At 43.4% G+C, this 20,447-nt stretch overlaps 1 protein-coding gene across 2 annotated transcripts in view; it reads left to right on the top strand.

Annotated features, from left to right (window-relative positions):
* Positions 1 to 16,737, top strand: part of LOC144722603 (glutamate receptor 2-like) — a 214,702-nt gene extending 197,965 nt beyond the window's left edge. The window contains exons 11-15 of one of the 2 annotated variants that reach the window (XM_078600826.1): positions 1,741 to 2,180; positions 3,256 to 3,454; positions 4,966 to 5,213; positions 9,059 to 9,173; positions 12,816 to 16,737. In XM_078600826.1, the coding sequence (XP_078456952.1) occupies positions 1,741 to 2,180; positions 3,256 to 3,454; positions 4,966 to 5,213; positions 9,059 to 9,173; positions 12,816 to 13,103 (1,290 nt within the window). In that variant the 3' untranslated portion in view covers positions 13,104 to 16,737. Of the gene's footprint in view, positions 1 to 1,740; positions 2,181 to 3,255; positions 3,455 to 4,965; positions 5,214 to 7,851; positions 7,967 to 9,058; positions 9,174 to 12,815 lie in introns of both variants that reach the window. The other variant, XM_078600828.1, reaches the window with a different exon arrangement.
* The last annotated feature ends 3,710 nt before the right edge of the window (positions 16,738 to 20,447 follow it).

The following is a 20,447-nucleotide window of genomic DNA, read 5'->3' as shown; positions in this document are numbered from 1 at the left end:
ATTGACCATGGCTGATAATGATGGTCAATATCTTATCAATAATGTTTGTATGCGATAGCTTATTAAACCACATTAAAGCCATTATTGTAAACGACACAAGATCGTTGTGTTGTTTTTTAATATAATTCTCATTATCAAGAATCTACAAAGCTAAGTGTTTAGGCTGATAGTGTTTTAATGCTATGATCACACCACTCCGTTATCTGCTGTTATCTAAATCGATTGCAATGGTTGTACATATTAAGTCAGGTAGCATTGCGGTTGATTACTTAACTCACAATAGATATGTCAAGAGTTCAAATCTAAGTTGAGGGATAACTCAACCCATCATCATTCTGTGGCCAGTAAAATGGTTGCTATTTTGTGGGTAGTCAACAGTGGTTGTCATAGGGAGAGGCTGGCTCCTTCCACAGAAATGTGGATTATTACCCCTGGTTCAGGACCAACAACAAGGATGAGTATCCCACAATGTTGTTTTGAATTTGGAGACACTCTTTTATAACGCTTTCCAAACTCTGGCTAAACACGCATTGGATGTGGCTGTCCATCCATCTGTCTCTATGTTCATCCGTATGTCTTTCTGTCATTTTATTGTAAAGTTGTGTTGCTATTAGGGACTTTCTCTATAGAAAACCAGCCAATTTTGCTTACAGAGTTGCCCAATGCTTGGCAACAAAAAAAGACTCAAAGAATATTCGTTGGCACGTGACGTCATCTTGTGGAGTCGCGAGTCATAATCACATCTCCCTGGCCGATGATGCTACTTCATGTGATATTATTTTGTTGTGCGGCTTGAAACGGAACGCTGTTGTCACTAATTGAATACCTAAAAGCAGTGGTTCTCAACCGGGGCTAAGCGGACCCCTGGAGGTATGTGGCAATGTCCCAGGGGGTACATGAGGTTATTCATAAATGCGTAAAATTATATCGTACATGAGAGTCATTGGTGAATAATCATCGATGAGTCTGCAAATATCAAATAACTATGATACAATTTGAATACATATGGTAACCTAGAACGATATAAAAGACCTTTCTAAACTCATTGATTATTAACAATGTGGTTTCCAAGAGTAACCAGCAAGCGTGAACACATTACATAATCTGCAGAGCTTCCGTTGAATTTTTTCATTAGCTTGGAGTTACTAGCTATTATGGAAAGTGGACAATGGGTTAAAATTTTGATGTTCATCATTCATACATTTATTTCTCAGAACCATGTTGGGTCAGGCAAGGGGGTACTCGGTTGAACCAACATTCAACAAGGAGGGTACAGTAGCCAAAAAAATTAACCCGTAAAAACTAAGTTTTTCACTATAAATCCTTTATATGCGTGGCATCGGTTTTATTTTATTATTCATTTCTGTTTTTCTTGAGTAAGAGTTTCATTTTTATCACATTGGTATTTTAAATTAAATATGAAAAAAAAAATCCTAAAAAGTGGAACATTTTGGAAACATTTTTTCACGAAAATAAATTGTCACGCACAACGAGTCTGTGTGCAAAATGTCAGCTCGATTGGATCACGGGAAGTGGGTTAAAAAACGACCGAAAGATTTGCACGGTCGTAAGCGCGCAAGCAAGCAAGCAAGTGAACTTAATATAAAGGATTTAAAAAGGTTGAAAATCACTGCCTCAGAGGGAAAAGAGCGCATGTTGGCAATCGTTCCAGACTCAATGCGAACGCGCGACATTCCTTCTTTGTCTGATCGTTGGACACTGCGCTGTGCACACCGGCAGCGGGCAGACATCGCCATCGCCCCGCTCACCATCTCGCTGGTGCGCGAGGAAGTCATAGACTTCTCCAAGCCGTTCATGAGCCTGGGCATCTCCATCATGATCAAGAAGCCGCAGAAATCCAAGCCCGGCGTCTTCTCGTTCCTCGACCCACTCGCCTACGAAATCTGGATGTGCATCATCTTTGCGTACATCGGCGTGAGCGTCGTACTTTTCCTGGTGAGCCGCTTCAGCCCCTACGAGTGGCAGCGCGACGATGACACCGACGTCGAGCCCAACGGCAACGGTGGGACCGGCGGGGGTGGAGGAGGAGGGGGCAGCGGCGGTGGTGTGGGGGGCGGCAGTGGTGGGGGTGGGGAGCCCCCCAACGAGTTTGGCATCTTCAACAGCCTCTGGTTCTCCCTCGGCGCGTTCATGCAGCAGGGATGCGAGATCTCGCCCAGGTAAAGCGCTCATCACACCTTCCTGCTTTGCTCACCCTCTGTGGACATGCCGCAGTGGCAAGATGTCAACTCCCTCGACCGGTATGCAGGAGACTTTAAGTTGGGATCCTGACGCACCTTATGTGGGTATATAGAAATTTGAATCCTATTAAACCTTGCCTAGTATGCAGGAGGTCCTGAGTTTAATTCCGACCCTGAAGCCAGCTGTATATTGAATGTCATGCTAAGGATGATGTCTTTCAAATGTTCACAGTGTTGAGAAGGGCTAGTTCTCTGCCACACAGTGATCATCATGGGCGCCACGGTGGCGAGATGTTAACTACCTTGCCTGGTATAAGGAGATCCTGGGTTCGATCCCGGCCCTGACGCCTGTATATGTGGAGTTTGCATGTTCTCCCCGTGGTCGCATGGATTGTTCTCCAAGTCCTCCGGTCTTTCCCTCCACATTTATAGTCAAAATGCGTTTAGAGTATTTGGCTGCTATAAACTTCCACATAAGACACTTGGTTGAGCTATGATTTGTGGCCAGGTCGCTTCTTAAAAGAGCAATATAGCTCAGTGGGCCTTGCCTGGTTAAATACAAATTTTTCATATTTTAGTTTAATGCCATCATGCCTTCCACCATACCTAGCTAAAGGCACAACTGCAGGGGCCACAAGCTGCAGGAACATGGGCCAACTTTTGACGTCCACATTTTTTTAATCGAGATTCCACGCTTAAGCCCATGGGATTGGACTTGTATAGTCATCCCAGCAGGAATTATAAACCAATGCTTTCTCCTCCCTGCCCCCCCTCCTCTTCCATACTCCCAACCCGGCCTTGGTTAGAAAAGGAATACGAAACATTTTAAATATCCCTTTTTTGGGGAGAAAAAAATAAACAGAGAGGACGCAACTCCTAAAAATGCAAACCCAGCACGGACGATTTCATGCCCTCTGTCATGATTGCAGTTTTGGGATCATTAAAACATGATATAAAAAAAAACACAGTTCATTCTCTATTAATATCCCTCTGCATCATAGCAGGTCATCCTGCCAAAATCTGGATCTTTGTTGCTGTACCCGTTTCGTGGCAGGTCGCTCTCAGGGCGGATCGTCGGCGGCGTGTGGTGGTTCTTCACACTGATCATCATCTCGTCATACACGGCCAACCTGGCTGCCTTCCTCACCGTGGAGCGCATGGTGTCACCCATCGAGAGTGCCGATGACCTGGCCAAGCAGACGGAGATCGCATATGGCACCCTTGACTCTGGATCCACCAAAGAGTTCTTCCAGGTATGCGGCTGGGGCAGGTGCCAGAAAACCCACGCTTCCAGAGCCGCATGCCGCTCTTTAAGGGTTGCATCGTGACCTTTTATTTATTAACCCTTTTCCATTCCAATTACGTACGTATATGTCATCAGAACGGAACACTGAATCCCCAACCCACTGCTTGCCCCTGATGCTGAATTCCCAGCTCGCCGCTCATCCCTAATGCTGAATTCCCAGCCCACTGCTCATCCCGAACGCTGAATTCCCAGCACGCCACTCACCCCTACCGCTGAATTCTCAGCCCAACGCTCGCTTCTAACGCTGAATTTCCAACCCAGCACTTGCCCCTGACACTGTCACATGAACGTTAATGATTCGCTATCTAGGCGTCTATATGAAGAGCGTCTCTAATGAGTGGACTATGCTGCAATGTGTTAAGGTGTCGTTTTACATGTTGAGTTTGTTACATTATAACTCAAAAAACATGCGCAAAAACCATAAAAAACATACGTGGTAAATAAATTGTTCTCATAGACGATTCATTCACACCTTCCAATGGATGCAGCACTCTTATGGCACTTCTTTTTGATGCACAGATGATAATCTGCGTCAAACTGCGTACAGCCGATACATCGCCTCCGTATTTCGGAAAACAGAGCTCATTAGGTAAACCGTGTAGAGCCGAACAAGTGTTCGTGAAAGCCGCGTTGGGCAAGGTTTTCTTGTGCTGTACTTAAATTCAGCCTTGATAGAAGTACTGCTTATGGAAGAAAGAAAGAATAATCTAGATTTGAAGTTTTCGCTTGCATTACATTGCAAGAAAATATGCATCACCAATGGCTAAATTACTCCATGAAAGATGTGCGGATTATTAAGTTGAGTTTCATGAAAACCCAAATGGCACGAAGCTGCCATATGGGTCTATGTTAAAGGAATTCTTGATTTTTTTATAACATCCAACTCTAAAAAAATGCAACATTATGTTTTCCTTGAGCAGTAGTCGCGAACTGCACGTAATTTACGAATTACAGGAGTTCACGGATTATTGCAGCACACAACTCTGGAGTGCTGCTGTATACACAGCGTGTATTCGAGCTATAGGAGTCCAGAACAGCGTTTCAGGAACTGTTTTGGTTCCGCTCCTCCCATCCATTTCATGTTATTCGATGCAAATGTTTTATTCAAATATAGGGCACAATACAATTACTTATGGCTAGGTGTATCTTGCACTCCAAGCCAGCTCAGCAGCTTTCCCGAAAATATCGAGTAACAAATTACGATATTCTGATCAATCCAACTACTTCTGATAACAAACATACTGTATTTACTGTTTCTTTTGCATGTTTTTATGGTGTCTGATTAAACCCAAACAGGCATATTTCCGCACTTACGTATGTATGTATGTATGCTGAACTTCTTCCGCAACACACGTAGCCAACTGTGCTAATCGGAGGTGCCAGCGCTAATCCCGGTGTAAAACCCACCTCCCTCTCACGATGCGAACCCATCCCCATCCTGCCCTCATCTTCACGCAGCGCTCCAAAATTGGCGTCTACGAAAAGATGTGGCTCTTCATGAAGGACGCCGAGCCCAAGGTTTTCGTGAGGACCAACGCCGATGGCGTGTCTCGAGTGCGCAAGTCCAAGGGCAAGTACGCCTACCTGCTCGAGTCCACCACAAACGAGTACACGGAGCAGCGCAAACCCTGCGACACGATGAAAGTGGGCGGCAACTTGGACTCCAAGGGTTACGGCATCGCCACACCAAAGGGATCGGCATTAAGGTGGGTGGAATAGTATAACAATGCGCGAGCGGCCGTCAGGCAGGCTCTGTCCAAGAGCACCCTTTCCCTTGGCGTCCTCTCTTGGTCCGTTTCTTTATCCCCCCTTTATTGTCTCCTCTGCTGTTGGTGCGGCCGCATTGCCATTGTTGGTTGTTATAGTATTCCACCCGCCTTGATGCGTGTCTCTTGAGTTGTTTCGTGTGTGTCGTGGGTGCTCCTTCTGCCGTCTCGTAAACATGTTGAGGTGAGATGAGGTGAGGTGACTTTGCTCTCTTCTGTGCTTTGTGTTTCTTATTCCACACTGTTTATATGTATGTGTATATATATATGTGTGTATGCATTCATGTGTATACATATATATATATATAAATCGGTTTTCACTATCAGTGCTGTCTTTGGTGCTGCTGCTGCTGCTGCTGTCATACTAGTCTCTCGATGTGATGGGCTTTGTACACTAGGAAACGTTTCTCAGTGTAACAGAAGCAAATTTTTGCCAACCTCAGACTTAAGTTTCATAAGTTGTGTCCACTTTCGCCCACTATCTTTCATCACCTTAGTAGCCTTCCACAGAGCAAACAAATCCCTTTTGTATAATGTATGCGTTTAAAAGGGTATTTGGCTGTTTAGAAAGTACGTGGGTCAAATACGCAGTCACTGTGAAAACCCCTTTACCGTTCCACAGAGCCAACTCAGAGAGAGGGAAACCACCTACCAATCATTTTGGCGGCAGGGTGGTGCAGTGGTAACACTTGTGCCACACAACAAGAAGGCTCTGAGTTAATTTCTCGACTCTTTTGCCTTTCTGTGTGGGGTTTTATGTTCTCTCTCTGTCGTGCAGGGGTTTCCTGCGAATTCTCCAGTTTCTTCCCATAGCAAAAAAACACGTGCAATGTGACTGGTTTTGTCCAATCATCCCCAATGATAATTACTGAATTGAAATTGCACATAGAAGCATCACCCTCGAATCTGAAGACTTAACAGGATGCTCCTGAAAGAGGCTTGAGACTTGGTGAGGATTTCCTGGGTAAACAAGTGTAATAATAATTATGAAGGACATTCAGTAAAATGATGTAAATATCAATGTGTCGTTAAACCCACCACCACCACCCGACACAGCCAATTAGTAAGGGTTGTCATGTAAACAAAAAGTGCCAATTAGTTCCTACTTCAGCACACGGGTGTGTTGGAAAGTAAACCCACAACATTTACAATTCGAGTACGTCGTTTTGTTTTCGTGACTAACATTACTAATTGGCTGCGTCAGGCGGTGGTGGGCTTAACGACACATTTATATTCACGCAATCTAACCCCCCCAAAAAAGCTGGATTATGGATATTGGTCACAAAAGCCTACAACGTGTTCAAATGAAATTAAGTACCCTGAGGCTGAATGCATATAGAAGTTCCTCTGATGACAATAGCTGGTCTCCCTCTACCTGAAGTGGTTCTGTGCCCATCGCCCATGAGAAGCAGGTGTGCTGTTGCAGAGTTATTCTGTAACACTGAAGAAGGCTGAAAAGCTGCTGCAATCTAGTGACTGACACATATCCGGCACAACCAATAATATCTGCAGAGAGTAAGTTTGCTGTTGTTGCACTCAGAAATCTTGAATGCATGTCATGAGACAATGTGACATATATACATTACTGTATAGAGATGTATTTTAAATCCTTGGTTATTGTTGTAATTTCCCCATTAATCATTGCAGATATCCAAGGGATACCTTCTGTGCTTTCTTGTGTCGGTCATTTATTTCGTACAGGTATGCGAGTCCCAAAGATGTTTCTAACGCGATGTATTTCTTTCAGGTGGATATATTGGTTCGAGTTTTCACCTTTGTTGGATGTCTGTAATATCCTGACTCACTGTGTTGTTCTCTCCTTCTTCCTAAGCCTCTCGTTTTCTTTTTCAGCGACTGACTCTAAGTCAAAAATGAGCGTGCCATGCTCGATGTTTGAACCGTGTCGTTTAATGCTTGCGATAACATTCCCTAAGAAAACCACATATCCCTATAGGTCCTGCAGACCATGGCCACAGTACGTTGTATTGGCTTGCCTCTCATGGAAAGCACAGCTCGACTTTGCTAACCAAATGTCACCTTTGAATGCGGTGCAACGATGAGCAGTCCCCCGGTCATTCTAATCCAATCCCCCTTCATATTTTGGGGCATTGGAATCAGATGCTGCAATGTGGGGGCATGCACAATTGAAAGTGTGGCAATTATAATGACATCAACAGCAAACCTCATAAGCATAGCACTCGGAGAGTGTTAAGTTGATATGTGTGCCTAAAATATCTCGCAACGGCAGTAAAAAAAGATGATAATTTTGACGCCACCTCCCTGTCATAATTACCACACTGACAATTAATACATTTTTGCTACGAACGTATAACCCATTGCTTTATGATTTGGCCGAGAGGGCCACCACTGCTTAGCGTAACATTTCAAAAGCCACGCTGCATACGGTGCCTGTCTGAGCCAGCTGACGAAGTGTGTTTCCTCCCACCCCTGCCACCCCCCAACACTCATCCCTGCGCCCTCTTACCTACCCCCCCTAACAACAATGTAACGGCCGCGGTCCCCAAAACGCCGTTGCCCGACCACCCGCACCTCATAACTCCTCGCCCCGACCCCCAAGAGATGCAGTTAACCTGGCCGTTCTAAAACTGAACGAACAAGGCCTGTTGGACAAATTGAAAAACAAATGGTGGTATGACAAGGGCGAGTGCGGAAGCGGGGGAGGCGACTCCAAGGTTAGCTTCGGCCTCCCTGAGCGTCCGTCCGTCTGTCCACCCGTTCGTCTGGTAACCTGGCGACTATCTTCGTAATCGGCAAAGCTGCATCGAGCTGAGTGCTAGCCGTAGAAGTGAAGAACATTGGAGGGGGGGAAAAAACTATCTGATGATAATAAAGGAGATTTTACAGAAGCGTTGACAATTGTTAAGTTTTACATTTTAATTGGAATCCCAAGGAAGTGGCTCAGGCGCGCAACCAAAGGACTCAAGTTATTTTTGCTTTTCTCGTTATGGAAATTCGTGTAGTGCATATATGTAACCATTCATATTGTAATGAGTTAAGCAGAAATATCCCTATAAGATTCAATAAATTAATAGTTTGCTGAATATACTTTCATGCTATACATATGTTGGTTATGCATTTATAGTGAAACGTGCACACTTTTGTTGAGAGTGTATGTTTTACTACCAGGTATAAATCCATAACCATTAGACTTTGTGTTTAATGTTAAAAAAACTTAAGACAATATTCCTTTGGTTGCTAGGGATTCACTCATTCTATGTATCTAAACGATTAGCCTTTCACTTTAACTTGATTATTAATCAAATCGGGTTATTAAAACAACTCATGGCCAAATTAAACATGTTTAATTGGTCTGAAAGTGACCCGTCAAACCGCGAATAACTGCCCACGTGCATCATAAGGTAAACCAAATTCGTTCTGCAGTTGAAACGCCATTTTGACATCCGATCGCTCAATTAAACGTGGACCCTCCGTGATGTCAAAATGAAATGCGAGCAACGCCATCCAGAGAAACTGTCAATTAGGAATTTTTGGACAGTGAAGTTGACGGAGGTCGCAGGAAGGAGTGCAGGCGAGTCTTCGGTGCTCGAAAATGCGCTCGTGTGCAGTTCAAACTTTGCCGATTACCCAAAGCGATCGCGTAGGGCTTAGGGAGGACGTCTGCCACAGGAAGCTGCAAACTCCCTCGGTGCCGTGCGTCATCGCTTTGCGGCCGCCCCACGCGCTGAATGATTTGTTGGCATTCAATAACATAACATAACGCGCGATGTGCTGTTATTTATGTTATTCCCTCCCGGTACGAAAAGAACTCCGGTAAACCTTGCCGTTTTGAAACTGAGTGAGGCAGGAGTCTTAGACAAGCTGAAAAACAAATGGTGGTACGATAAAGGGGAGTGCGGTGGCAAGGACTCTGGAAATAAGGTTAGTTGTTGCCGGGGGAGGGTGGGGCCTCCCTTTCTCTCTGTGACGATGCGCGGACTGCGTGCGGTGGGCGTGTATGAGTAAAAGCCATTTTTTTCATCAGAGGAATCGTTCTCACAGCCGCCAAACAAACATCTATCTGCAGCGTTGCTCTCAAATTGCCCTCGTCCAAGTGGCAGTCGGTGAGTCAAATCCACTTGGTCGTGTCAGAAAAGAAAATACATTGTTGGAAAATGTATGCCCTTTCATAAGTGAACGATATTTACTAAGCCTGTGACCAAATGACAGTGCATGTTGAACTTCTTTCGCACCGTACGTATCCAACCGTGCTAATGAGGTGCGTTGGAAGGACAACAAACTAAGCACAAAAATCATTTCTAAAGAAATGCGTTTTCAATGAGTGCATCCTATCTTGAGCAAACCCCTGAGTCTGGCCACGTGCTTGGATGGGCGACCACCGCGCACAATCGAGGGTTCCATCGGCGTGTGGGCTCGTGCGTGGTGGGCAGCAGACGGCAGTGATTCCATTGCTCCTCCTAACTTCCACGTGGATGCTCCCACGTTTCACGGGCCCCCGCACCGACCAGTGGTGAAATAACCGCCACAGCCTGCACGGTGTAGGGAGGCCCTCAATCAGCAGAGGATTGACAAAAGGGTATATTTCATTTCAGTAATTACGTAGTAACACATATACATTCTGCATTTATACTGCTTAATTGGTCATGTGTATTTGATTACAGTAATTACTTTATTTTACAACAATCTATAGATGCGTGTGAGTGCACGTGATATTGTATGTTTGCACATACACTCGCGCACGTTTATGGTACATGGGCTTACTAAATGTTGATGCCATTCAGAAGTATTTATTTGAAAATTAGACTGACATAAAACGTTCAAAAGACTGTGAGACTGCGTTCCTGATCGATATACAACAAATGGCCATTTTACCATATCTCACCGTACATTTGGTAACTTGTGAAGGGTAACAGTGTGATATATGCAAGCAATTTCTTAGAGAACATAAACATCCAGTGACTATGTTGCTAAGAACAATTCCAACACATGCCGTATGCAGTAGAGGAATGTGTCTGTACCTTAATAACGTAATTACAGTACTGCATGAGATCGAAATTCCCTACGTATAAAGTAGCTGTCATAAAATCTGTTTTAATGGTATTAACATGAAAAATACTAATTCACTTATCTACAAATTGGCTATATTTACACCTGTGTTTATTTCCCAATAGTACATTATATGATTACATATTTATAATGTTTGTAATATTGTAGAAAAAATGTTTGTTCCTCTTTAAATATTTTGTCGTGCAAAAAATGCAAATGTTACATTCTATTCAAGTTTTGTGATGAACATTGTGCAGTCTTCTGCCAGTCAAATTGGTGATCCGTCGAGTCAAGCTGTCACATTTTATGACGCCAACTACGAATTAGTCACACTTCACTCTGAGATGGCTTTGTAATGCATGCATACTTCATTCTAAAAATAAATATATAGTTTACTGGCATTTAAATTCACAGTTTAGCGAAATATTACGTTTGGATTTTCTCTTGTCAGTCATGAATATAGTAATGTCAATTCACTTGGCTGCATTAACAATTAATGCAGCATTTAGATTTTAGATTTTTCTGTGAAAATATTTTGAGCCTGATGTGTGCATTACTTAAAACTGAATGCCACAATTTAATTGTTTATTTGATGAGAGTTTTAATCATACAGGGGAGGGTACATGCAATGCTTTTTAAATGTATTACATTTTAGTGTATATTTTTTTAATGAAAATTGGAATTAGCTTTTTACAACAATAAATTTATACTAAGATACTATATTACATTTAATATTCACAATTTGGTTCTAGATAGATGATTACTGTTACCTTGGTGCCGCATATAAAAAGAGTGCAATTTTGTCCAAAATCTATTGAACTGTCATGATTCTGTCATGAATAACAAGATTTTAACTTTGTCTAAAATTATACTTTTGCTCACGTCAAAACAAGCCCCGAATGAATACACGTTAAAAAATATTCCAAGAAACCTCACATTAACTGTGAAAACTAACATCAAGCAATTATGAATCTTTCACAAATGTGGCAAACATCCATCAAGTGTGACAAAACATGAATTTGGCCAGACCAATTTATGGTGGAAATGTCACTGAGCTGCAGAGATGTTGAACGTTAAGTGTAACCACTAATGTCATTTTAACGTTTAAATGCCAGAGAATTGCATTTGATGACATTTCTCGCGAGTCTTGAAAATTAAAATTCGCCGTTTATGTGCACTTCCCTCCAGATTATTTACTTTAAAAAATGAAAGCACTGTTAATTATCTGAATTAATCCATTAAAATATCGTGATGCACTTCTTATCGACATAACACATGGCAACACAAACCCACAAAAGCATTGGCCTGATTTATTTTTACAATGACAGTAAAGCAAAGTCAAATACGTCCATGCACGGTGCGAAGCAATAACCAAATACAAATGTAAATGCTCTGAATAAAGTGACTCCTACCAACTGGATAACGCACATGCCAATGTAAAAAAATCGTACACAAAATCCTGCTTAAGATAAGCCAACAGATACTGGTCTTGAAATGCTCACATCAAACCGGTGCACTAATTTCTAGGACTCACAAATTTAAAACATAATTAAATTTGGAAGATAACTTTGACAAATTGCACTGGGCTAATCCTCCCCCCGTCTGTCACGCGAGAAAATTTTACTGCATTGGCAAAATCACTGCTCAAATTTCCCAATGTGGAGACAGACTGCTCTTAGGTTGATTAAGCTTTCATTGAATGCACTGAATAAATGTAACCTGTGTTGACGTGCCGTTTTCAAATATTAAGCCAATTCAAATATATCTGATTATTTTTTAAGAGCAATCTGGTATTTTCAAAAAGGCAAAAACTTTAAAACATTTCAGAAATTCAGGTTTTAATAAATATTAAAGATTTTAATGCATGACTAATTCAATATAAAATTACTATTTAAATGTAAAATGATAATGGAGCAGATAATATGTATTTATAAAGTAAACACATAACCAATTACATTACATTCACATCTCAAACCATGTATTTTCCCGAGTCCCATTCAAAATACTGTGATAACCAACCATCTGTAGTATTTGGCTTGTGTTTGGGCCATCATTTGCCCATTCATAACAGCAAAAGAAAGCCTGGCAAACATTTTGTATGGTGCACCAATAACACCATTGCATAAATACGCACAAAGTGTACGCTTGCTGCAGCATAGTACATTTGGCATTTGTGGCAAAATACGTACTGTATTGCCGATGCTGGCAAAATATCGGCAACTGTACAATCCGTGCTTTCCAAATCCACACTTATTAAAACGTAGATAAAAATGTTATTAACCTGTTGATCTTTCTCAACACTTCCCTACCACCACCCTAAAACGTCCACCTCTCCCTCTATCCATCGCATGATTCTCAAACCTCATCGTCGGTTGGCCGTTTGCGGCTGGCCGGCCACCCGCACGACCACAACGCCAACGGGATAACTCGCTGCTGCGACGACTACGTCCACCCTCCTGCCTGCCTGCCCGGCCCGCCCGCCTACTCCACCCCGACCCTCCCGTTCGCGCGGAATAGGACAAAACGAGCGCTCTGAGCCTCAGCAATGTGGCCGGGGTGTTTTACATCCTCGTGGGAGGGCTCGGTCTGGCCATGCTCGTGGCTCTCATCGAGTTCTGCTACAAGTCGCGCACGGAGGCCAAGCGTATGAAGCTGGTGGCGCAGAGCCTTCTCAAGCCGCCGGCGCCCCCTCCGCCGCCGCCGAACTACAACCCCACGTCAGGAGGCAGCCAAGCCAATCCCGGTGTGGGGTTCACGTACAAGGAGGGCTACAACGTGTACGGCACCGAGACCATCAAGATCTAACGGCACAGGAGCAGCAGCTCATACCCCGTGAGCTAGAGCAGAAGGAAGGCTTTTGAGTCCGACCCTCCCGTGCCTCCACTTGGGAGACTAAAAAAAGATTTTGTTGGCGAAAAAGCCATTCGCGCACGTAGATTTGGGCTCTTTTCTTTTTTCTCGCTTCTGTTCTATTTTTGGAACGTATACGTTTGTGTTACATTGTAAAAATGTAACATTATAACAAGCGTATCCTGGGGTGGGGGGGTTATCAAAGGTGTCCGTTTTATTTCTGCCTTGTTGAACGGTACAGTGTTCTGCTTTTGAACTAGGTTGCAGCCTGGCCCTATTTGGTTCTGGTGCGTGCTTGACTGTAGTTATGATTTACACATCTGCGTTAACACATAACCTGTTCTGTTATAGACAGGGTACTCAAAGCATCCAACATTGTAAGCTTTTTTTCCCTTCTTTTCGACTGTCAAATGATAGATGAAAGAAAACAAATCTAAAAACGATAGTGTTTGTTAAAATATAACAGTGCACAACAAGATTTACATTTGTATATACAATATACCTTTAACAATATGCCTTTATAGGTGTACATGTACATGTACATTTTTTCAGCCTTGATTGTATATATCTCAGGTTTCATGCACTTCATTAAGCTTTTTTCGCTTCAGCATTGGCTGTTAATAAGCATACATCATAATGCTACCACAAACTTCATCCATTCTGAGCAGTTTATTTTTTGCTCGGGTTTTTTTCTCCTTTGGTCAAATGCGCATAATTAGTTTTTACATGTCTACGCCTGCTTGCACTGCAGGCAACGGGCAGAGTCAAGTGAACTTTCTGATGCTTTTGCGAAACTTCATATAGCCGAGGCACAGCTTTTTCGAAAGCCAATTTACAGCGGAATGCAGCGATGAGAATGATCCTGACACTGCAATTATCAACTCAGTCTGCAACGGTGTGCCCCAAAAATAGATTTCCTCCGTGAAGTAACTGCAAAAGAGTAGCACATCTTGAGTTGAGTTTGAAGAGCAAATATGAACCCAGATTGTAGACTGACTCACGAATAACCATCCGTGGCCCCAGTGACATGAGAGATTATTTGACCCTTACCCATATGGGGTCGCAGAATGACATTGTTTTATTGTTATACCAATGCCCTGGTAAATCCTTATAATGGCGCTGTGCAGGAGCCTGTGGGACATTATGGTGTACGTGTGGACGGGTTGTGATTCACGTTTCAGGACACCGTGGAAGAACTAAGCTATTCACTGACGGAGCCGTCGAGACAAACATTGATTGAAAAGAGGAACGGAATTACGGTCGTCCCAGTGAAGATGTTGGTCCTGGACTGTGCCAAAACTTGGCTTTTGAGAGTGAGAATTACCTTTGTTTATTTTGTTTATGTTTATGAATCGCAGTGTGGGGTCTTTATGAGATTTAAAAAGACGAAATGAGGAAAATGAAGTTGGAAGCTCGTTTGACAAAATGCACCATGAACTTCTACACCTACCCGAAAATTAAGTGGGTTGTGCACGCATTAAAAAACAGCACTGCATGGACTCCGAGACAATTTCACTGAAAGAGCAACAAGTGCGCTAGGACAGTAAAACTCTTTCAAAAAGAGTGGTAACTTTAGGAATCTGTTAACATGGCATGATTCTCAGAAATGGTGTGCAGCTTCTCGGAATTCAGATGTGGAAAAAAAGGAAAATCTGTGGAGGCAAGAGATGGGAATTTTTTGTTGTAGGGGAATTTAGAATGACATTAACACCCCACGGATAGATTAGCAACCTCTTTTGGCATCTGAAATGACAGGCATCTACGGGGGACTGACTGTTACTTTCACACAAGCACTGTCTGGCATCATGAGACCTTGCTTATCAGACATACGCAAACATATCAGTGTTTTTATCCCAAAACGGACTTTCAGCGCAACACGCACACCACACAACTCTGCTGCCTGTAGCTACAAAACTTGGGTATTAATATACATATATATGTAACTTATATATACGTGAATATATAAATGAGAGATGGGGGGGGGGCGGTGGGAGATCAGTACATAAATACGCGTGCAGTATTGGCATTTCCATGAAACATGCGAAATAATGGAAGTTGTCACACATTGCTGACATTGAAGGCTAAAACGGTGCTGCTTGCCATGCAGAGTTGTACCCCGTTGCTGCCATACCCCCCCACCACCCCCACCACCCCCAAATCTGGCCGTACGGGCGAATCGGGCGGTGACAACACAAGGGGCGATGGGAATGGCCAAACGGAGTGTGCTTCAGTGTGAAATTCCAAGTGAAAAGAGTATTTGCTGGAAGCGCTCAATGCTACGATCAAATACTAAGGGAGCAAACATGTAACATTCTCAACCAGCGTTGACATCTAAAAAGGGACTTCTCTGTACACGGGGCAACACTTATCACACCCTCAGCCTTGAAAGGAATCAGAGCAACACTTTAAAACAGTGTAATATTTTACAAGTCTTCATTTTTTTTATTGTCATTTTTATTTTTACGATGTATGCATTATGCAGAACAAGAGCTTGCTTGTTTTAATGTTAATATAAAAAAGTGTTATATGGAGCCAATGGTACTGTATGTGAAAAAGAAAAGTATTTTAAATGTTATCACCTTTTTTGCCTCACCAATTATTGATAAATCACTCATGCTTGTGCGATCTATATTGAGAAACATTGCTTTATGCGTTTTAACAAAAAGTATATTCCTTTTTTGTTGAGAAAATGTTGGCCATAACCACCTATACATAAAAAAAAAACTTTTTCTGCAACTATAAAATTAATGGAGCACATGAATTATACGTACATGGATATAAACGCACACATCGAAATATACCATACTTGCATCTACACATTGTACACAGACAAATGCACATACAATTTTCACAACGACAGATCACCTGTATGGCGTTAACATACTGTTGGGGCAAGTGCTGTTTGAGAGCACCTATGAAGGCCTGCACGCACATGAGAGGGTGGGTGGCCAGCACCACGCCCGGCCGTCTTTGTTTCCCTCGTGGCGATACTTACACATCACACTAGGTACTCACGTGAGGCTGAGTCGACCTAGGAGAGGCCGAGGAATGGTTTAGATAACGTCGCTGGTGTTGCCCGTGAGCGGAAATGGAACTGATCGCCGAGTTCGTAGCGCAGCATGCTAACCACTGCGCCACTGTTCCCCACTGTTTGCACATACAAAATACATGCATACATATGACATCGTATTTCCAAATGTCTTTCCATTCAATTGCTCATGTAATGGTTCATTAGAATGAACCGTTGGACTACTCTGACAAGTGTTTCATCAGTAAATAGATGTACTGTAATGTACTAGCTTCAGGAGTTTATTAAATATGTTTTTATTTATTTGATTTTTTATTTGTGAGTATTCCATCAAAAGGACTGGATGCAGTGAGGTTGTTTACAACAGGAGGAGCTTGAAACAAACTGGATGTACAGACAGCGATGAAGGCTCTTAACACTATTTTGTCATTCACTGCTTGTAATGGGATTGCAGGCCATTGCTTCAGTATTTGTGCTAACATGTTGTAAGTAACACAAAACAAATTATAGATTATTGACATGTGGCCATTTTCTAATCCAATAAATTTGCAAGAAATTAAATTGTTCCGAATCGCGTGTGCTGCTATGAGTCATAACGTGAACTGTGAGTACGATGAAGGGTGTCACATGGCGGAGTAGACATCCCACGTTTAAACACTGCAGTTAAAAAAAATGTTGTTGAACACTTAAAGAAGCATAGCAATACATTGCATCGAAATTTGAAAAAATACAGTTGAACATGTACGCTTTCGTGACCAATATTATCCATCAAGGTTTTTTGGGGGTTAGATCTCGTAAATATGTGTCGTTAAACCCGCCACCACCGGAGACAACCAATTAGTCAGGTTTGTCACGTAAACAAAACATGACGATTACTACTTCAGCACACAGGTGTGTTGGAGGGTAAACCCACAACATTTACAATTCGAGTACGACGTTTCGCTGATGATTACAACCAGCTTCATCAGGCGATAGCCAGAAATGTGAAGAAATCCTACTTCGGTCTTATGTATTAAAAGAAAATACCCCAAAAGCACTCAATCAAACATCGCCCCCTACTGGCAGACCAATGCCAATGAGACTCACCCTGGTCTCTGAGTTCTCACCTGGTTAAATAAAATTAACTTAAACATTTGTTAATACTGTAGTTATAAATGTAGGGAGATAACATATAGAGGACCTTATTTAAGTCATTCATATCAGCCATGATCTATCCACTGCTGGGTGAAGACTTCAAGGATTGGAGCACTTGAACCCATCTTATCATACCATTGCCAATATTCCCTGCCTCGGCTGCTACTCTAATCGATGCCTCCAGGTTCGTGATTGAACAATAATTAGTCGGTTTCGCAAAATGTGTGCATTTTTCGAGTTTTATTGTTAGTCTCGACCACGAGTCATCGTCTATTCTCTCAACGTCGTTTTCTGCTGAAAGCCCACTTGTGTTAACAGTGAATATAGTGTCTGACGTTTGTGTCTCTTTGTTTGTCTCTCGGTGTTACAGTTAAACCCTTATAATGTTCGCAGGTTTTCTAACAGCGTTATTCATGACGAATTTTATAGTCGTGTTTATTATAAAAAATTCTCCGGGGTTGTATTTTTTTTGTTATATATTTGCGGCAATAGCGTGCGCGGCTGACTGACACTCGACCGGAAGTCGTGAGGCATGGCAGTGCTCTTCCTCTCGGTCCGCCTCTATCTGCCGCACTCTTTACAATGGTTTTTGAAATGCCACACCGTGTAATAATAATTTAGTCATGAACTAATGTTTGAACGTTTACATGGTTATGTTCATCATCGTTAAAGGTAAGTTAAATAGCAAAACAATACCGTGCAATATATGTATTCATTCATCTATGCACAGTTTATATGTTAATGTTTAAACGCAATGTACAGAAATCCATCGCGGACTTTCCAACCTCGGATTCTGTATTATTATTTGTATACCAATTTACCAACCGCAGCCTGAAAATGTGAGTATCCACGGATGAGCACGGGGTCCCGCCAGACGCATTTACGAATTTCGAGGGGACCGCGGTTCTCCGCGCCACCCGTGGCGCTGCGTGGCTTGATCAGAGCTGTCCCTCTCTTTTGTTGTACTGTACTGTCATTCTCGCAGCATCATGGGCTGCGTCGCATCACAACCACATGAAGCCTTTTCCCATTCTGCAAGTTGCAGGGTGGGTGTTCTCGTTTCACCGCTGAATCTCGGAACGCGCAAGCGGTCCAGCGTTCAATTTATTTAGAGAGGCTTGGTGCCATTGTTTTTAAAGATTATACTCACCGCAGAGAACCGTAGCGACACGACCGCACCCTATCATGGCTAACGCCAAACCGTGCCACACGCTCTCCCGCATGGCCTTGCGGGAGCCTCCGTACGTATTCCAACCTGAGAACGTATCGATAACGTTATTTTATTTCCGTTTTTCTTCCGATTACGTTCCGATGATGTACATGTACGCCTGCCCACTCATTTGTCATTAATAACCCACTCCTCCCATCATTGTATTGTCAGCAGCATCATCGTTAAAATTAAGGATATGTACAGTTAATGCAATGTTTATTTATGTTTTATAATGGTATTGTGTAATTGACTATTTTTATTCGGCGTTTAGTTAATAAACAGGCAAGTTCGTTAACCTATGACGAGTCTGACCACGGCTGTGGTTCCCCGAACCCCTATTTCCCATAGGCCCCTGTGCTTTACAAACCGCGGGTTTGCCTACCGCGGCCTTTTCCAGGAACCTAACCCCTGCTGTTGACGAGGGATTACTGTATGTTTATGCCCCTTAAGCCCATTTTCCTCACAAGCTTTAAGTATTAATATTCGCCGATTGAATGTTCAGGCCCTCATACAGGAACATATCTCTGCGAATATTAACGGTTTAGTGAGATTCAATACATGCCCCTCTCCATGCGTCTTCGTGCACTTTTCAGTTTTTACATTTTATTGTCATTGATTTTCATATTCCAAAGAACACAGGATGAGATTTTACTATCCTTTGTGCAAGCACTTCCAAGAGTTCATGAACAGTGAGCCTGGTGAAATTTGGGGAGCGCATCGTCAGTAGTGAACCTTTGGTTCCTAGGGTGTTTCGGCCTTTCATACTATACACCCTCCCCAAAGGCGGCCAGCGACAGGGTGATCAATCCTACGCTTGCGTCCCATTCCCAATTAGTCATAGGAGTTGCCTTGTTGTTGATAGCCAACATCCCATGGGACTATGCATGGCAGGGGTGTCCTCCTCCCTGAGTCAAGCATTGTTGACTGCATACCTCCTGGCCCTCTCACTTTGGGGCCCAGCTGGGGTCTTTCCTCTTCATCCAGAGCCACTGACTGCTGCCTTCTGCCGCCTCCGATACAGCTCTGATTCCCGAACGCTGGCTCTTGCCCTTAATTCCAAGGTCTCTAAGCAGTCTGGTTGTAGATGTTGCCACAAACCCTCTGCAGCCCACCTCCACTGGTCGGACTTCTGTGTTCCAGCCATGATGCCGTGCTTCGGCAGCTAGATCGGCATAGCGCAGATGTTTTCGCTCATAAGCCTCATCTACTGAGTCCTCCCAGGGTACTGTGAGCTCAATGATGAAGACCTTCTTGAGCGAACGGGACCAGAGCACCATGTCAGGTCTTAGGGTGGTGGTTGCGATCTCCGGAGGAAACACAAGTTGCTGGCCAATGTCAGCTAGCATTTTCCAGTCGCGGGCCAAGCGCAGCTGGTCTCGCTCTATTGGTGTAGAGCCGCTCTTCGGTGGTTTAGCCCCTTCGTGGACAAAGGTCGTCCGTAAGGGGTGTGATGCTGCTGGGGGTGGTAGGGAGTTGGTGGCAGCTCGCTTGTCCTCCAGGGCGGACGCAAGGTTTTAAGGACTTGGTTGTGACGCCAAGTGTAGCGTCCTTGGGTGAGGCTTGTTTTACACCCTGTGAGAATGTGCCTGTGGTTGGCTGGCATGGAAGAGGGCACAGTCCGGATCTTCACCATACCATTGGTGAAGATTAACTGGTGTTGGAAGGACGTGATATATTGCTCTGATGGAAAAGCTCAACCGCCTCGCTTCCATGGCCCACAGATCCTTCCAGCTGATCTTCCTCTTCTCCACACTGTCCCATCGAGTCCACTGTCCCTGTTTGGCAAGAGAGACTGCCTTGGCCCACATTGCAGCCTCCTCCTGATGGCGTACTTCCTGCACTACCATCTTCCGCCGCTCTGGTGCAGTGGCCTTACTCCAAGCAGCACGGCTAGTTAGCCCAAGGCCTCCTCTCCCTTGCTGAACAT

The sequence above is a fragment of the Lampetra planeri genome, chromosome 15 (assembly GCF_965212315.1).
Source record: "Lampetra planeri chromosome 15, kcLamPlan1.2.h2, whole genome shotgun sequence".
Taxonomy (NCBI): domain Eukaryota; kingdom Metazoa; phylum Chordata; class Hyperoartia; order Petromyzontiformes; family Petromyzontidae; genus Lampetra; species Lampetra planeri.
This window is presented reverse-complemented; position numbering and strand designations above follow the sequence as displayed.